Source organism: Arachis ipaensis, chromosome B10 (genome assembly GCF_059453495.1).
Source record: "Arachis ipaensis isolate K30076 ecotype BB chromosome B10, ASM5945349v1, whole genome shotgun sequence".
Taxonomy (NCBI): domain Eukaryota; kingdom Viridiplantae; phylum Streptophyta; class Magnoliopsida; order Fabales; family Fabaceae; genus Arachis; species Arachis ipaensis.
The window spans coordinates 21218882-21238054 of NC_142435.1; the positions used below are offsets into that span (position 1 = coordinate 21218882).

Below are 19173 nucleotides of genomic sequence, written 5' to 3' on the forward strand. Positions count from 1 at the left end.
AAACTGCATAAATCATTATACAATTTTACAATTCCAAAGCTCAAAAGTCTAAACAGTCTCTAATTTCCTCACACCAGGTAACAAGTAGTAGTTCACTAATAATTAACAGAAAATTTTAATTTTTCTATTTTGTTCTTTCATGCTTTTTTTTTTTTTCTTATTTATATGTTTTAGTATTTGGCACTAATATTTCATGAATGTACAGCCCCATTCAAACAAAGTGAGGATTAAAATCTCCCAGTCCTAACAGATTTGCAATTATGATAAGCAGCTTGAGCTGCCTGACTTTTTTGCTTAACATCTTCAGACATCTTCAGTGATGCCTCGGAAAATTTAGTCATTTGACTAAGAACCTTGGTTAAGCTTTCATGTATACAACACAAATCTGCATAGTCATCTTCACTAGTATCCTCAATAGTATTATTATTGCTCTTTGTTTCCTCATTGTTTAATTCACCACTTAAATTCTGTTTCTCTTGTAGTTCTTTATCTTCTTGTTGCTTCATGACACGGCAAAGCTCGGATACAAAGACTTTGATTGCGCGGCTTAGATCGTCGGCCGGCAATGCCTTGATCCCTGAAGACCAATCACGGCAGAGAACAAATATTGGAGGGGCAAGAACACGGCGAGGGGAGAGCGGCCGCCTTCTATTCTTGGAACGATCACTTGGCTGTAAAACGCAGTTTTGTAGCCATCCATTGAGAGATTCGACGTATGAGGTATGGCTGTTAATCCAATTATCGAAGCTTAGGCCAAAGCACTTGAATTCTTCTAGAAGTTGAGCTAGGATCTCTCTGCGAGCATCGGCTTCTATGGTTCTTGTTGAGCTTCTTGAATGATATGCCAAAGAAATTGTGATGAATTGAGCATGATGGCACTCAAGCATAGCCCTCCACATCTTAACTAATCTGCGATGCATGACTAACAATTTATGAGCTAATTAATACTAGTATTATTACTTGACTAATTACAAGTTGGAAAAGTTTAGGGCCAGCAACTTTTCTAAATTTTGGCCAGCATGTAACAGTAAAGAAAAGTGAGTCATTGGATGAAATCTCACACTAATCTCACACCATTAAAATTATTATTGATGACTATTTGATGGCTATAAATCACAAAAGTTACTGGCTCCAGCACTCCTCGATGAAATATTTGGTGACTCCTTTTTATTTGTTCAAATGGCATTGATCTCTTTAAACTTTTTGAGAGAATTTAATGTTATATTCACATAATGTTTAATGTTGTATTTTATAAAATATATAGGAAATAATATTTTGACCACCAATAAAAATTGTGTATTCTAGAAAAATTTTAGGTAACAATCAGTACAAATAGATTGAAACTTATTCTCATGATTTAGTTGTTCAGATAACATAATCTCAAAACATAAAGATAAAGAGTATATTATTACCTAAATCTTAAAAATAATATATATTCTATAAGAAAAAGTATAAACAACTAATTTTTAGTTAGTCCACGTTAATCAATTTTAAAATTTAGAGTTTATAATTTACAATACAATATTAAGAATTTATAACTTAGGATTAGAATTTAAAATAAGTAAAATAGTTTTAAAAAAATAACTAATATTGGGTGAAAAAAGTTGCTTCGCTGCATTTCTTATTTTCTGAATAAAAAGGAATTTGATTGAATTCCATCGAACTTAAAAAAAAAAAAATAGTGTATATGAATATCTTCTTTAAACACTAAGTAAAGCTTCAAGTCCAAAACAAAAACACAAGAATAAATGGAATATGAAGAATCATCACTTACCCTTGATTTAATTCCAAAAGTTGTGGAAGCAACTCTTCATCTCTCACTCTTTCAATCTGTTTGGATATTGTATCAAAAGAATAAATGGCCACTATTATCCTTGAGTGCAGATCCCTCACTACCGATCTAGTTTTATCAATCACTCGAGTGCTTTCATCTTTGGCAGATTGATGCCTTAGTTGCTCACATTTTCTATCATACTCCTTTCTGATGGATTCACTAGCCTGAAACATAGCTAAATTGATATCTTAGTTAAAAAATTGAAAAATTTTTGTTTAACATATCGCGTATAAACACAATCTAGTATTAAATATAAGCCTAACGGTATACATTTATCTAATAGTTAAATTTTTTCAGAAAGTTAATTCATGGTATAATATCAAAACTTCTGTTATTAAAAGTTTAAAATTTTATTCTTGTGATTAGTGGCAGATCCAAAATTCTTATAAAGAGGGGACTGAAAATAAAAAATTGAAAGTGTCCTATTAAAATTAAAAGCTTTAATAAAAGAATTGTATATTTTAATATTATTTTTAACTAAAATTAATTTTAAAAAAATTCATTTATATATCAGTTTTTTTTTTTTGCATAAAATTCTAATTTTTATTCTTATTATAATAGATATAACATAAATAATATGATTCTGTTTCTCTAATACTTTTAATATATGTACTTAAAATAAATTAGTGAATATAATATATAAGATTAATTTACTTAATATATTCTGATTTTAATATCATAAAAAATAAAATTTTATCTAAATTTTATGTATATATTTTTTTTATTACATTCAATTAGGAATTATTATAAAAATTAAAATATTTTTATATGATAATAGATGGAAGAATTACAAAAAAAAAAATTAGAAAGAATAACAAAAACAATTCATCAAATAAAATAAATTTAAAATGCATGAAATGGAGTTTGAACTCATGTTTTAGAGTATAATATGTCTCTCTTCAATTACTATATTAGTAGATATATTATTAAACATTTTAGACATCATATAATATATATTTTAAGTTTTGAAATTTTAGGAAGCCCAAGTTGGTCCCCCTAAATCTGCCCCTGCCTGTGATTCTTATTATTCTAAGTAAAATAAAATTTAAACACAAAATATGAGTATTTATGTGCATAATCCACGCTTCAAGTCTATAAAAAAAAGACTATTATTTTGAAAGTTTCATGTATCTAGAGAACAAATTGTTCTTGTATTATGAGGTGAAATACATGTGAGAAGATGATAACCAGACAAAACACTTAACATTATTCAAACTCGTCACATGACTACTTGTTCTTAGGATAGATCAATTATCAGATTATCTAGAATAATTTAATTACCGAATGTAAATATACCCCCACGACTTTTTATTCATCCCTTAATTACTAAGCTGATTTTATTTTATTTTGTTTTGTTTGTAAAGAACCTTGTCATATGAAATCTACTGTGAGAAAACCAGAGGTTAAGAATTGAGACAAAAAGAAAACAGGGGAGATATGTGACAGTAACATATGATGATATGACATGGCATTGTGTGAATTTATTTATTTTTTCTGATTTTAGTACCTTGACTTCGTCATAGAGTTTTTTCTCCCATGCATATAATCTCTCAAGGGTGCAAGAGTTGCTTCCACCAGCATCCTGATCCATATCTTCCTTTGATGGTGAAGCTAAAGAGTCTTTGAATAAAGATGATTGAGAAGGTACTATCCTTCGCCAACAAATTACTTTTTGTGCAGGTCCTACATACAAGATCAAATGTTAGCCTAGAGTGATGTCTTTCTTGAACATTCAAAAGTCTGTACCAGTTCCATATCTAACATGACTTAGAGATGAAAAAGATAACAGTTCAATTCTTCAAATAGGTGTTTAAAAATTACTTTTTATTGACATGTTCTTACAGGAAACATTTCAAGCGTACACCATGGAATCAGGTTTTTCGATAATCTTAATCATTGATTTCAATTATAATATTGATTTCAGCCATTGATCTGAATTAGATATATACTATAATTAAAATCAATGATTAAAACTACTGAAACACTTATACTATAGTATATTTGAAATATTTTTGTTTTTTGAGTTAAACCCTAAAAGTGGTTCTTAAAATTGACAAAATGCACTGATTTATCAATTACACTATTTACATTTCTAAGATTGTAAAAAATACATGTAGTTGGCTCTTCACCTCATTTCCAACCATTTAACCATGTCGCCAGCAACGATATGGAAAATAAATACCATGTTGGAGCTTGCCTCCGCCGCTTTTGGGCCCTGATCCCGCCGGAGCTTGCCTCCGCCTTCAGCATCTCTCCGGAGCCCTTCCAGACTCCTTTTGACGTCAACTGCACTTCGCAGGACACTATCTCACCATCTCTGCAATTCGCAATGGCGCCTCCCAGACCTTCTCCTCCAGCAATTTCCAACTCGACAATCGCATCACCATGCTTGAGCCTGACGCCACAGTATTTGCCGATGAGAAATTAGAGCCCGATCGAGATGGCTCCGGCTTGATTTCAAGAAACTCCGGAAGATCGACAGCGCCACCGAGAAAGCCGATTCGCCAGCTCCACCAGCCAAGAGGGAGATTGGAGGAAGAGAGAGCCCATATAATGTTGTTGTAGACAAAGATGTTGGGGCAATGCGTGTGAGTATTGAAAAATACAGAATAGGCATAAGAAGAAAAATCAAGCGACGTAGAAACATATATGAATCGCGAGAGGAGTATGTCATCTTCAACCAGATCTGCGATAAGCATGAAGACCTACATTTGGTGAAGATGGCTCTTATTTGAGCAATGGCGGAGGCAAGCTCCGATGGGATTAGGGCCCAAGAGCGACAGAGGCAAGCAAGCTCCAACATGGTACTTATTTGCCGCATCACTGCCGGCAGCAAGATTAAAGGCCAGAAATGAGGTGAACTAGATACATTTTTTACAATTTCAGAGACGTAAATGATACAATTGTTAAGTCAATGATTAAATCAGTGCAATTCGTGAATGTTATGTATTATTTGAGGTTTAACTTCTGTTTTTATACAGACACAAATTTATCATATTACCTTTAGACACATTCACATTGAAAGTGGGTCCCACTATTTTTAACCAAGATTTGTTTTGTTGATCAACTTTTGGTGTTTATTATGTTGTCTAAAAATATTGCTTAATTGATAAAATATGTTAAATAATTAATTTTAAATTTAAAAATGTAAAAGTTAAAAAATTTTAAATATTTTGAAGTTATTATAAAAAGTAATTTAGATAAAATTTAGATATCAAACAAAAGATACATAAAATTGGCCTCCACTTTTATGTAAGTGTGTCAAAAAGTAATTTGCACCTAACAAGAATTTTCTTCTCCTGCATACTCATCTTTCAAGAATCAGAGCTCAAAGTGGCATCAAGGAAATGAAATAAAGGAATAAAGTGACATCATTGTAGCTTAAGCCATAAGATTATCTACAATTTATGCAGACACAAATTTCATACAGTTAAAAAATTGTTGATCAAATTGAAATCAATTATACTCCCCCTGTTTATTTTTATTTTTTTTTTTTATGTGACATATTCACTCTAGTACATCCTTAAATTGATTTGTCTATACAAAGTTTGTTGAGTCAAATTAAAATGAATGTAGATAATTTGTTATATATGCTTAATATTTTGACATTTTGGCCTTGTCTTGCTTGATACAGTGGCATTTCGTTCATGATGTATTGTCAGATGTATGAAAACTAATTTCCGAGTTCATAGATTCAAACCGACTCAGCATAGAAAAATAGAAAAACCAAACGTGTTCTTGCATTTCAACATCATTTCTAGTCATATTGACAATAAATAATTTGACTAACTTTATTCAAAGGTGATGACTCCGATGCAGAGTAAAAAGTAAGAATGTATAGATATAAAGAAAGAGGCTATAACTCTGTATCTCTGTATAATCTTACTCTGTATCAAAGTAATCACCTATTCAAAAATACATTTACTATTTTACTGATCCCACCAAATTTGGTGACTCTGCTGAAACATAAAATGTTACACTTATATCTATAAAAGAATTTTTCTGAAAACTAAACCATCCATATATTAACTAGCACCGTTGTAATCAGTTTCACTTCACAGTTCCCAGAAATGAAAGAAGAACTTACCTTTAGAAAGAGGTTTCACTTTTCCGCCATGGAAAACAGAACGAAAAGCTCTTAGCAATGCCGTTGCAGAAGGCTTCCCTAAACAATTTGAATATCAGCACTTAGATTCATAATTAGGCTCAAAATATTTCCAACTAACCAACAAAATTCTGCAATGTGACATTAAACATGTAACTCAAATTAAGTAGCAAATTACCTTTGGATTCAGAATATCCAACCATGATTTTGTTAGCTTCTAGAAGCCTAGAAACCTCTCTACCAGATTCAAAAGCACGAAAGAATCTATGCTCAATTTCCTTCATGCTAGTAACAAAATCTTTAGCTCTATGTGTGATGAACTGAGAAGGATCTTCTCTTTCAGTGTGCACATTTTCCACATTGCTTGGTAACTCCATCTTCAAACCTTCAACTACTCTTAAAACAAATGATAATTGGTCATAGCAATTTACTGATGAACCCCTGCACCCATTTCCTCTGTTAATATCCTTTTCATTATCCACGGAGTTTAGGAAATCCTCTCCTTCTCCATGCTTGCACTCGAGTCTATGTTACACAGATACAAATACTAATTATGATGCTGAATACAATTTTATGGAAAGGAAAATCACAAATTTAAAAGTAGGTTACATTAATATACGTACTCAGTATTGAATACGATATAATAATACAGTATGATCCGTGCATACAATATTTTTTTTTTTGGGAAAAAAAATCATACTAAATAGACAAAAACAAAATGATATCAAATCAATCACTTATATAAAATATATACTAAAAATAAATTAAATAACTTAAATATTTATATATAAATCTATAATAACTGATCTGGTGTGATTATTTATATACATATAATATTTTTGAAATATATATATTATTTAATTCATCTCGAGGATAACTAAATTTGTGACACATATAATTTTTTGAAAAAAAATATCAAAATTTTCGGAAAAATAAACACTAGTTTATTGAATACAGCACGACGCAATATAATTTGATAGATAGGATCGGTTCATGGAAAAATAGTCACAAATTTAAAATTTAAGATAGATCATACACGTAAACACAACACGAGTAAATACCAAAGTATTTGTGCATTTTAAACTCAAACCTTAAAGGATTAAAGAAATCCGAAGAAGAAGCAGCACCATTCTCAGTAGTAGAAAGTGAAGGTACCGAAAATTCACGATCCAAGTAACTGCCGTAACTGCAATTTTTATTTATGCTAACAGTGAGACCAACATCTTCATTGTCACGTGACCTCGTTGGGTAACCCACGTGACTTCCATCTTCATCATGAGCACGTGATGGTGACGAAGAAGAAGAAGGGTAATTTGATTCAGAAACAGAAACCGAACCCGAAGGTGGCGAGTCTAGTAACTGTGCCTGAGCGTAACGGCGAAGAACAACGCCAATGTTTTGAAGAGAGTGAATGTAAGAAAGGTGCGAAGCAGAGAGAGCGTATCTTGAATCAATGGCTGAGTTTATGAGCCTCTTTCGTTCCTTGCAGAGCCGCAAAGGTTCGTTATTTCTCTTCTTGTGATTTTTGAACATCACCCAACCCATCTCTGTTACGAGAAAGTTCGCAAATCACAACAGAGTTTGAATGGAACCTCTATCACCGCATTCACCGAGAAACATCCCAAAATACACGCTGTTGTTTGTTCTTTTTCACTTCTTCTATATACAACAAATACTAGTTTAGAAGGGATAAAAAGCATTGATGACAATGAGGCATTGGTGAAATTGGTAATATAGTGGTGGCTTTTTTTGTTTTCTGCAAAAGAAAATATTGGAATCTAAAACTTTTTCTGTTCCTAAATAATTAGTCAAACACTTTACCTTTTTTTTTCCCTGCTCCACTGATTTATTGATTGGTAGAAAGTAAAAAGTACCTACCTATACTTGTTTGGTATGAACTCGAAAATTAAAAATTATTAGACCATCATTTAGTCAAATATAATAAATTATATATGAATTTTTATTATTAATTAGTTATTTATTAAATAAAAAGTTAGAATTTTAACAAAGTCCTTTAAAAATCATTTGTCTTTTGTAATTTTTATAGATCTTTTCCAAATTTACAATAGTTATTACTTTTTAGTAAAACAAAATAAAAGTAGTTTTAATAAGTATAGACTATAATAATTGTGTAATCTCATTTTTGTGTATATAATAATTTATTAATAAACATCAAATTAAACTCATAAATATAGTTTAGATTTGCAGTCAATTAATTCTCAACCAATCAACCTAAAAGATATCATTAGTTAAAAAAAGCTATAATAAGTATTTGATAAAATTATTTTTAAAATTTAAAATAATTTTAGTAAACAAAAATAAAAGAAGTAAGAAAACTCTATATATAAAGGTTTATATTAAATTTTTTATTTTAGCTTAAAAAAATACAAATTAATTTTAAAAAATATTTTTATAGATACTTTAAAAAATATTGTCAACTCTTAAAAACTAAAAATACATGCACATAAATGTTTATTTAATTTTACCAAATACAAAACATTAACTTATGTTCTTAAAAAGGTTCAAACACCTCCAATAAACTTTATCAAACACATTCTAAGTGTGCTGATTTCGTTGGTTAAGACTCAATATGATCTAAGAAATATACGGGTAAGCAAGCCATTTTAGTGTTTCTGTATTATAACATATATGAATCAAATTAGTTCATTAACACAAGTCAAGTTAGTCTTTCAAAACATTATCAAAAATATTGACTGGTATTTGTTATAATACAAACTAGAGTATATACCTATACGAGGTGCAGAAAATATTTATTTAATTTATGTTTTGTTAGTCTTTTTTAATTTAATTTTTTATTATTTAATTTATATAAAAATTATTAGAAATTCTAACTCATCTTTTTAATTATTCTCCTAATTTTTAAATAGTTTTATATTTTTTAACTTTTATTCATCTAAGTATTAAAAGAATAATTAAGAAGATAAATTAAGTCTCTTAATTATTACTCAAATTTTATTATTTTAAATTAATATTATTTGTAAATTTTATTTTTTAATAAATATTTAACTAATTTATTCAAATCATGAAGTGTATATATTTTATTTTAAAATTATATTAATTAAAGTTGATACATAATAATAAAAGAAAGAAATAAATTAAATTTATTAGAATAATTGATATTAATAGAATTTTAGTTATTAAATGTCAATTTTCATATAATTCTAAAGAAGATATTTTTTTAAAATATTCTGAGAAAAAGAGAGGTATGCACCTTGGCATGAGAACGTATCACGTCAATATTTTTGACACTATAATGCTACCTAATATAATAATATTATTTGTAGATTTTATTTTTTAAAAGATCTTTAACTAATTAATTTAAACAATGAGATGTATATATTTTATTTGTAAATTATATTAATTAAAATTGATACAAATAATAAAATATATAAATTAGATTTATTAGAATTTTTTTTGTGACTAATTAGATTTATTAGAATGATTGGTAATTACTAGAATTATAATCATTAAATGTCAATTTTCGTATAAGTCCAAATTAAAGAAGGTATTTTTCTAAAATATTTTAAAAAAAAGAAAAGTATGCATAAGGACATTAGAAAGCGTCATGTTAGTATTTTTGATGTTAGAATGCTACTCGTTGTAAGATAATATTAAGCTATTATTTGTAGATTTTATTTTTTAAAGAATATTTGACTAATTAATTCAACCAATGAGATGTATATATTTTATTTGTATATCATGTTAAATTATTAATTAAGGTTGATACATAATAAAAGAAAAATATAAATTAGATTTACTAGAACTTATGATACACAAATATTGACACGGATATAAAACACGATATGACATGAGACACGTGAATAACAAATTTTAAATTCTTATAAATAAGGGAACACGACATATATATAAAAACCAAATATTTTTTAGATAAATTAATATGATATTTTGATATTTATTGATATTAAAATATAAATTAATTTTTAATTATTTTTAATATTTTTTTTAATCAATTAAAGTATTTAAAAAAAAAAGAAGAAGAAGAAATATCTGAAACTTAGTAAAAATAAACATCCAAAACTAGTAAAAAGAATCATACAAACCCAAGAAGAAGATCTTGCGTGGAAAGATGGAGGGAGTGACCACGCCTTTTTTGCGCAAGGAGATGGGCGTCGCGGTGAGATGTGTTTGGAAGGAGGCGTGGGTGTGGGATCATGGACGGATTTAGAAATATTATCACGGGTCAATAACATATATAATATTAAAAATTTATACAAAAAATTATATAATATAAGATGTATTACAAAAATATATCGATAGAGAATATATTTTAAAGTACAAAAAATGTGTGCACTTTTTACTAACGAAGTGGTTGATTCTTTGTATCATAAAATTCATCGATAATAAAATCTGTCAAAATTTTTAGCATTTTTGTTCAATATAATTAAAATACAATTAGCAAGAAAATCATCTTTCATTTTGTTTCTGAGTCATTTTTTACAATATTCATAGTTGAAAAAAAATCTCTTAGTTATAGCAGTTGAAACATAGATAATTAATACCAAATAAATCAAAAAAGATGGTCATAAGAAGAAAAAGAATCCACTTTATGGAATTTAAAAAATTTTATTTAATTAAAAAATATTAGTAATAATATATTTTTCAAATTTTTTTAATATTATTACTTACTTTTTAGATATTAAAAATCATTAATATTTAAGTTGGACTTGAGTTTTATTTATACTAGATTAAATACTAAATAAATTTTTAAAAAAATTAAATCATACTTAATAATTTATTATTATTAATTTTTTTTTTAAAAAAAGTTAAGAGGCCAAGCCTTTGCTCGTCCTCCCCTATGTCCGTCCGTCCCTAGCGGCGGTGTAACGACCGACAAACGACTAGAAGGGATCGCGAGGCACAGAAAGTGAGGGGGAGATGCCGTTGCGGCAGTGGAAGAGAGGAAGATAGAAATCGCGCCGTTCTTGTGCAAGAAGATGGGCGTTGCGATGAAAAGCGTTTGGAAGAGGAGGCGCAAGTGTGCGCCAGCGCGACTACCGGCAAGAGTAGTAGAGCGTGTGTTTTTTTTTTTTAATGAGTTTCTAAAGTTTTTTAATTTTAAAATCAAGTTTATAACTAATTGGTTAGAACTGGTTGCACCCCTAATTCTTTACTTATGTTTTTTCTGTTCGAAAAGTTGTTTTTTTTTTCTCTCCAAATTCAAATGCAAAAGCTTTAATTAAGTGATCTAATAAATCTAAATATTCACTTTAGTGTATATCGTAAATTATTTTAGTTGGTACAAATTAAATATTATCATTATTATCATTATACTATCTTACAAGTGACAACAGGTAATATTTTAGTCCAAAAATGCTAACATAATGTGTTTTAGTATTATTATACAAACTTCTTTTATTTCAGAATATTTTAAGAAAATATCTTTTTAGAATTATACATGTAATAATTAAAATTCTACTAATTGTGAATCATTTTAATAGTAAAATACATATATTTTGATGAGTTGTCGTGTTCGCATGTCGAATACGTTTCGGACGAGATATTCATCAACCTTTGTCTGATATGTGGTGAAAAATAAAAATTTTTGGACATGCTTGCACATATATAAATACTATTATGTGTCAGTGTGTTCAGATTTTTTTTTTTATTTTGGATGTTTCTTCTTTTTAGATTTTGGATAATTTTTTAATAGTTTTAAATATTTTTCTTATTTTTAGATGTTCTTTTTCTAACATTTTGGATGTCTCATTTTGTTAAGTTTTAGATATTTTAAAATAATTTTAGATATTTTATTTTTCTTAGATTTTGAATGTTTTTTTTGTTATATTTCATGTTTCGTTTTATTAGATTTTGGACGATATCCTTTTTACAATGGCATTCTTTTTTTTTTTTTGTAGATTTTGAATTATTCTTTTTACTTGTTTTGGATATTTCTTTCTCTTAGATTTTGGATGTGTATTTTTTATATGTTTTGGATGTTTTATGACTTCTTTTTAGATTTTGGATTATTTTTATAATAATTTTAGATGTTTTTTTTAGTTTTTGAATTTTTTTTTCTAATATTTTTAGATTTTTTGTTTTGTTAGGTTTTGAATTTTTTAAAATAATTTTGAATATTTTTTTGTTAAATTTTAGATATTTTTTAATTACTTTTTGAATGTTTTTTTTAGGTTTTAAATATTCTTTTTACAATAATTTTAGATATTTATTTTTATTTCATTTTAAATTTTTTTCAGATTTTAAATATTTTTTATTTAATTTTGGATGTAATTTGAATTAACATTTTTTAAAAAAAAATAATTTTAAAAAAAGTTACTAACTAATTGCAGTTAGCCGCAACTCTTATTATTAGTTACTTAACAAAGTTAGTTCTAAAATCTTCTATCATCGATAGATCACCACTTCAGTGTATTCAATCTAAATTAGCCAAATTCGGACAATAGATATAAGATGTTTGTAATTTAATTAAAAAAAAAAAAAAAAACAAAGTACAGATTGAACATGGAAATGCGATCAATGTGAGGTAACCTAGATTTTGCAGGTTTTTTATACAAATAAATGTTAAAAAATAAAGAAAAGTATAGGTAGACAATGAAAATACTAAATAATATGAATAATGAATATATTGAATGTTTAATTCATTAGGTGTGCGAATAGTTATCTTAATATTAAAATTTAGATAAATAATTTAGGAGTATAATATATTTTTTTACTTTATTCGATTAATTTTAAAGTCTATTATTCATATTATTCACAAAAACTATTATTTATCTAATAAAATCCTAAAAATAATTATTTTTTAAAAATAGTGGATTTTTAGTATTTTATTTTTAGTTTTAGTCTTTTATTTTTAGAATTTAATAAAAGAATAAAAAATAAAAAAAATAACATTTTATTTTTTCAATATTTGATTTATATTTTATTTTTTAATTTTTTTGTTTCTAAGATCTTATAAAAAACAATGAGAATACTAACGACAATGATTAATTAAATAATATGTTGACTTGCATATCTTGGTGGATTAGAGTACATTTTCATTTCTATTTTGCTAACGCTAATAATGAAATGACTCTGCATATCTTGATGATCATTCTTCTATTCCTATGTATTTAGAGAGATAATATGTTTATATCTTTATTTGTATTAAAAAAAAAAGATTTTACATATTACAATATGGATAAAACAAGAGAGGATGGTAAAGTACTCACTAGTAGCTAGAAACAGACAAGAAAACAATTAGAGAAGAAATGTGAACATGTTTCGGTTGTAATGGAGAAAAATGAGTGTGCTTATACAGTGGCGAGTAATTTATTTATTGTTTTTGTAGCATAGTGGGTAGTGGCAGAAAGAAAACCTCGTGATGTGTGTCACCAAAAAAAAAAAAAATCTCGTGATGTGTGCGTCTCATAATTTAATTTGTTCATTCCAGATCATGTTACTTAGGAGTTAGGAAACAAATTGAAAATTAAAAATAAAAAAGAGATGTGATCTAATAATTAGACTTTAGGCTTACGATTTTGAAACAAAAAGGGTATGGACATAAAGGCGGAAATTGGAGTGGAGTGCACTCTACACACGAAGGCCAACAAAAGTTTAAAGGTTAATTAGAGAATGTATAATTACATTTATCATATTTTGATGGGATACATTCATCATATGATGTTTCTAATACTAGCATGAAAGTCCATGAAATGCACACCGTGTTCACAGGATTCAAAACACCACCTAAATTGAAGAATTGTTACAATTATTATGAAAATCATGATCTACAAAAATTAGTGAATATATAAACTTATATTTCTAAAAAATTATAGATAACATTAAGGTAATTTAGATGTATAATAATAATAAGAGTAATAGTTAAGTACAATTTTGAGTCCTAAAAGGTTAGATAAAAAATTTTATTCTTTTATAATTTGTTTTATATTCAAATTCACTTGTAAAGTTCAATTTAGTTTTAAAATTCTCATTTGGATCAAAATATCATTTTCTAACAACTCTTTTTCAACAACTTCCTCATTAAAATATCGAATTTCTCTTCTTATTCTTCTTTTTTATTTTTTATTTTTCTTCTACAGACACTAAAATAAATTTAAATAAAATTATTATTAAAAAAATAAAACATCATCAACAACAAAAAATTTTACAGCATAAGTAACAACAATAAAAATTTTAAAATAAAAACAGAAAGAATAAACAAAAAATACTAGCAGCAACAACAAGACACAACAACAAGGTAGCAAAAAAATAATGTAATAAACAAGAAATAAAAGCAAAAATCAAGATCAAGACGAGAAACTAACAACAAAAATAAATCTACATTTCGAATATCAAAAAATCAATAAAATTAAAAAATGAATTAATTTATACTTTGTTTATATTTCACTCACAATGATCGCAAAATATAATAGAAAATCTATTTCATTTCGCAATCTATCTCTATAAAATTAGCTAATAATACCTAATAAGTAGTAACGTACCCTTTCTAATATTTACATACACTTGGAAATTACTTAATCTTTTATTGAAAGATTAAAAAGCCAAAGAATTTAGCTTAATTGGGCTTAGTTTAGTAAAATTTTTAGAAGAGGTGTTTATATTTTTTAAAAGTTTAAACTCTTCATTTTGTATTTGGTAAATTAAAAAGATCATGTGCTTGTGTTTGCAGTTTTTAAAAGATCAGGATACTTTTGAAAGTACCTAAGATAGAACCTTTTAAAAGATCAGGATACCTTTTAAAATTTAAAAGTCTAATATAACCTCATATGTTAACTAATTTTTAAATTTAATACTTATATTTATGTTTATTATAGTATTTTTTAATTTTAAAAGCTATTTTACCAAACGTAATTGATGTTACTTGTGTTTATTAAAAACTATTTTTGATTTGATTTACTAAACATAAATGCTACATTTTTTAAAAAGTCATCTTTTAAAAATTAATTTTTATAAACTACTTTTAAAAAGTCAAAAATTTACTAAACTAAACCTTAAAATGATTTTTAAATGAGTGCAATTGAAATCTCATGAATAAAATTGGTACAATAACTTAATCTGAGAGACCATTTTAAAATTTTAGTTAAATTTTACTTAATAGAATTTTTTTGGTATTTTCATTGAATTTGAATTTAAACCCATTGGTAGTCAAAATCTTGGTTTGTGGGTTCAAATATGGTATAGAACATTACTATTAATGTTTAGGTATTCCTTTATATGGTTACTTGGTAGTGGATTCGATAGTCCCACAATATTTGGATCATTAAATGGTCCATAATAAAATATATTTTTTAAGTTTTTTAATAACTGTTAAATAGTTCTTATTTAATTTTAATTACAAATTAATATTTTATATATTATTTAATTATAAAATTTATTTTTTATTTTATAAATTATTATTTTATCATTCATCTATCATATTTATTAATAATAAAAAACTAAAACAATAACAAATTAAATTTTTCATTAATCATAATAAATATTTTTCAATCTTAATCGATTATAATTTTATCATTAATCCGTTACATACATATTGGATTGGGAAAATCGTGTTCGTTAGAAATTCAATCGATTGGATGCACAAACTAATCGATTGAAATTCAGGTTTTCCAAACTTCAATCGATTGGAATTAATATACAATCGATTGAATTTTACAAGGCATGTGAAATTTTTCTTATTCAATCTATTGATCATGTTACCCAATCAATTTAAGTCTTCAAAGCAATATAGATTTTCACAATTCAATCGATTGGTTGTATTACCCAATTAGGGCTGCACACGGATCGGATCAGATCGGATATAGCCTAAAATTCTATCCGATCCGTATTGCACTCATCGGATCGGATTGGATACGATATCCGTAATTTTTCAGGCCAGATCCGATCCGATCCGCAAGTATGTGGACCGGATCGGATTGGATCGGATATCAGGTATAGCATAATTCAAAAAAAAGTTTTCAAATTCCATTTGGCTATTTTTACCAAAAAAAATTCATTTTTCACCTATTTAAGCATATTTAATTCTAAAATATTATCAATAAAAGTTCTCTTGAATAACAAAAAAAATAATAATACAAGATTTAAGTTTAATTATTCTAAGTCGAAGTACAACATAAAAAATAAAAAACAAAATATCATAAAATTCATAAAACAACACACTAAAATTCATATCACATTAGGGTTTATTTTCTTAAACTATGATATTTATATGTCACGTGCGGATATGCGGATCGGATCCGCGGATACCACTGCCAAATCCGCAATCCGATCCTACCATAGTGCAGATCGGATAATATCCGCAAAATTCGGATCAGATGCGGATAATTACCCCGGATATGCGGATATTATCCGATCCATGTACAGCCCTATACCCAATCGATTGAATTTTATATGTTACGCTTCTCTAAATTTGTCTGCTCGTGATTATAAATTATTATTTTATTATTCATCTATCTTATTTTTAAAATTCTATCTTCAATTTTTAAGTTTTTATTTTGATTTAAATACTCTAATCTTATCTTTTCTTTAATATTAAGATTATAAATTAGTGAATAATCTATCAACAATTACTCAATCCAACAATTAGAATTGATTATCAATTTTTTATTGTTTTTGTTCATTGTTTATCCGTCTACTTAATATTCAATTTTTCTTCATTGTTTATCCACCTCTTTAATATCCAATATTTGTTCATCATTAATTGATAATCACAGTTGGTGATAGAGATTCAATCAATTTTTTCACCGTAGTGTTTAGAAAACAATCCATTATTTTGATTACAAAATCCAGATTAGTGAATATAATCTCTAATTTTGTAATTCTTTGTTTCGATTCTTTATTCATAAAATTGATTGTGTAATGAAATTTTTTTAATCTTTTAGTAATGGATTTTTTCTGAAATAAAATAAAAAAAAATTATTATTTTTCAAAACCCAATTTTTTAACTTTAATTTTTCAAATACGAATTTTTTTATGCAGAGCAATGCGAACTTCACTTCAAATTCTAAAAAAAATGGCTAATTCAAATTATTAAGCTTCACAGTAGACAATAGTAACCATGGTCTCCAGAGTATATAGGAGTACACAAGAGCACACATGAATAAGATATTCACTCTTAAAATTTGTAGGGGGTAATTTGGGTAATCACTCTTCATTTTTTACTTTTTCAATAAGTTATTGATATTTTTTATCACAAAATATAAATATTAATAAAAATAAGTTTTTTAAAATAACATGGATTTACGTTAAATACATGTTTCTTTTAATATAAATATATTTTTTAAAATAGAACATCTTTTAATTATATTAAATATAAAAATATCAAATAATTTTAACTTTGAATTTTTTGTAAAATAATATCTAAAGCAATTTGAAAAATAATGATTTTTTTTAATTTATAATGAAATTTTTTTTGTTAAATATGGTTTATTTTCGTGTATTTATGTATTTCTCAAATTGTTTTGATGATTTTAATCGATTGGGTAATACGACCAATCGATTGAATAAAAAAAAACCCACATGCCGTGTAAAATTTAATCGATTTAGTATCAATTCCAATCGATTGCAGTTTAGGAAACCTGAATTTCAATCTATTAGTTTGTGCATCTAATCGATTGAATTTCTAACAAACACGATTTTTAATGGATTAATGATAAAATTATGATCGATTAAGATTGTAAAATATTTATTATGATTAATGAAAAATCTAATTTGTTATTGTTGTAGTTTTTTATTATTAATAAATATGATAGATTAATGATAAAATAATAATTTATAAAATAACAAATAAATTTTATAATTAAATAATATATAAACGATTAATTTGTAATTAAAATTAAATAAGGACTATTTAGCCGTTGTTAAAAAACTTTAAAAAACATGTTTTGTTATGGAACCATTTAATGGTGCAAACGTTCTGAGACCATCGAATCCGGTGCCTGGTTCTGTTGTTAGAGGAATTACTCAAATCGATCTCTAAGGATGTTAAAAGTAGACATTTTATTTCTCAAGAAAAATTAATACACAGATCAATTTTTAAGGTTTTACTCTGACAGATAAATCAGTCTTTATTTTTAGGCAAAGTAATTACCCAAATCAGTTCTGAAGAATTTTAAAAACAGACATTTTAGTCCCAAAAAAATTAATATATAAATCAATCTTCAATATTTCTCTCTGTTAGACATAATAGTCCTCCGTCCAAAAATAAAATAAAATAAAATAATTATTATTAATTACAAAATAATATTATACTATAATTTTTTGTATTTTTTGAACAAAAATAATAATAAATTTATTCATTAGATTCTTATGTATATATAGTCACTCAATAATAATAATAGAGATTATTCTACAAAAAATTCAAGGTTAAAATTATTTGATATTTTTGTATTTAATATAATCAAAAGATGTCTTATTTAAAAAAAAATATTTGCATTAAAAAATATGTATTAAAAGAAAATATTTTAATTTGGATTTACATTAAATACATGTTTCTTTTAATATAAATATATTTTTTTAAAATAGAACATCTTTTAATTATATTAAATATAAAAATATCAAATGATTTTAACTTTGAATTTCTTGTAAAATAATCTCTAGTAATTTTATTGATTATTGATTATTATTATTATTGAGTGAATATATATATATATATATATATATATAATGAATAAATTTATTATTATTTTTGTCTAAAAAATACAAAAAATTATAGTACAATATTATTATGCAATTAATAGTAATAATAATTATTATTTTATTTTTAGACGGAACACTGTTATATCTAACAGAGAGAAATATTGGGGATTTGATTTGTACATTAATGTTTCTTGGGACTAAATATCTATTTTTAAAAGCTTTGGGGACTAATCTCCATATTTACTCAATAAACTGGGGACTGATTTGTCTGTCGTAGTAAAACCTTAGGAATTGATCTGTGTATTAATTTTGTTGAGACTAAAATATCCACTTTTAAAATTCTTAGGGATTGATTTGGATAATTACTCTTTATTTTCTACTTTTTCAATAAGTTATTGACATTTTTTACCTCAAAATATAAATATTAATAAAAAATATTTTATTTGTAATTAAATCAAATATTTAAAATATCAAAGCTAATAAAAACAAAAATTTAAATCTTTTGTTTTAGATCAAAGTCTAAAAAATCTATCTTTTAAAAATATATACATTTAAAATGAAATGATTAACGAATTTTTAAAATTTAAAAATCATCATTTAA

The 19173-nt window shown here is 26.0% G+C and overlaps 2 protein-coding genes across 4 annotated transcripts; both read right to left on the reverse strand.

Annotated features, from left to right (window-relative positions):
* Window positions 1-97: 97 nt before the first annotated feature.
* LOC107621974 (protein ALTERED PHOSPHATE STARVATION RESPONSE 1-like) lies at window positions 98-4804 on the reverse strand. Of its 3 annotated transcripts, none has more exons than XM_088508167.1 (4): window positions 3964-4804; window positions 3342-3517; window positions 1775-1998; window positions 98-909 (listed from the first exon to the last, which is right to left on the reverse strand). In XM_088508167.1, the coding sequence occupies exons 2-4, from the start codon at window positions 3423-3425 to the stop codon at window positions 228-230; spliced, it is 990 nt and encodes a 329-aa protein (XP_088364293.1). In that variant the 5' UTR covers window positions 3426-3517; window positions 3964-4804; the 3' UTR covers window positions 98-227. The 3 variants fall into 3 exon arrangements, with proteins under 3 accessions (XP_088364293.1, XP_088364318.1, XP_088364360.1); XM_088508192.1 differs by having other exon boundaries at window positions 3923-4804; XM_088508234.1 differs by having other exon boundaries at window positions 1775-2009; window positions 3923-4804.
* A 940-nt stretch (window positions 4805-5744) lies between these two features.
* On the reverse strand, window positions 5745-7605 carry LOC148579370 (uncharacterized). Its single transcript, XM_088508290.1, has 3 exons — window positions 7030-7605; window positions 6118-6464; window positions 5745-5999 (listed from the first exon to the last, which is right to left on the reverse strand). Exons 1-3 carry the CDS (start codon window positions 7482-7484, stop codon window positions 5890-5892), a joined length of 912 nt encoding a protein of 303 aa, XP_088364416.1. The 5' UTR covers window positions 7485-7605; the 3' UTR covers window positions 5745-5889.
* Window positions 7606-19173: the final 11568 nt, after the last annotated feature.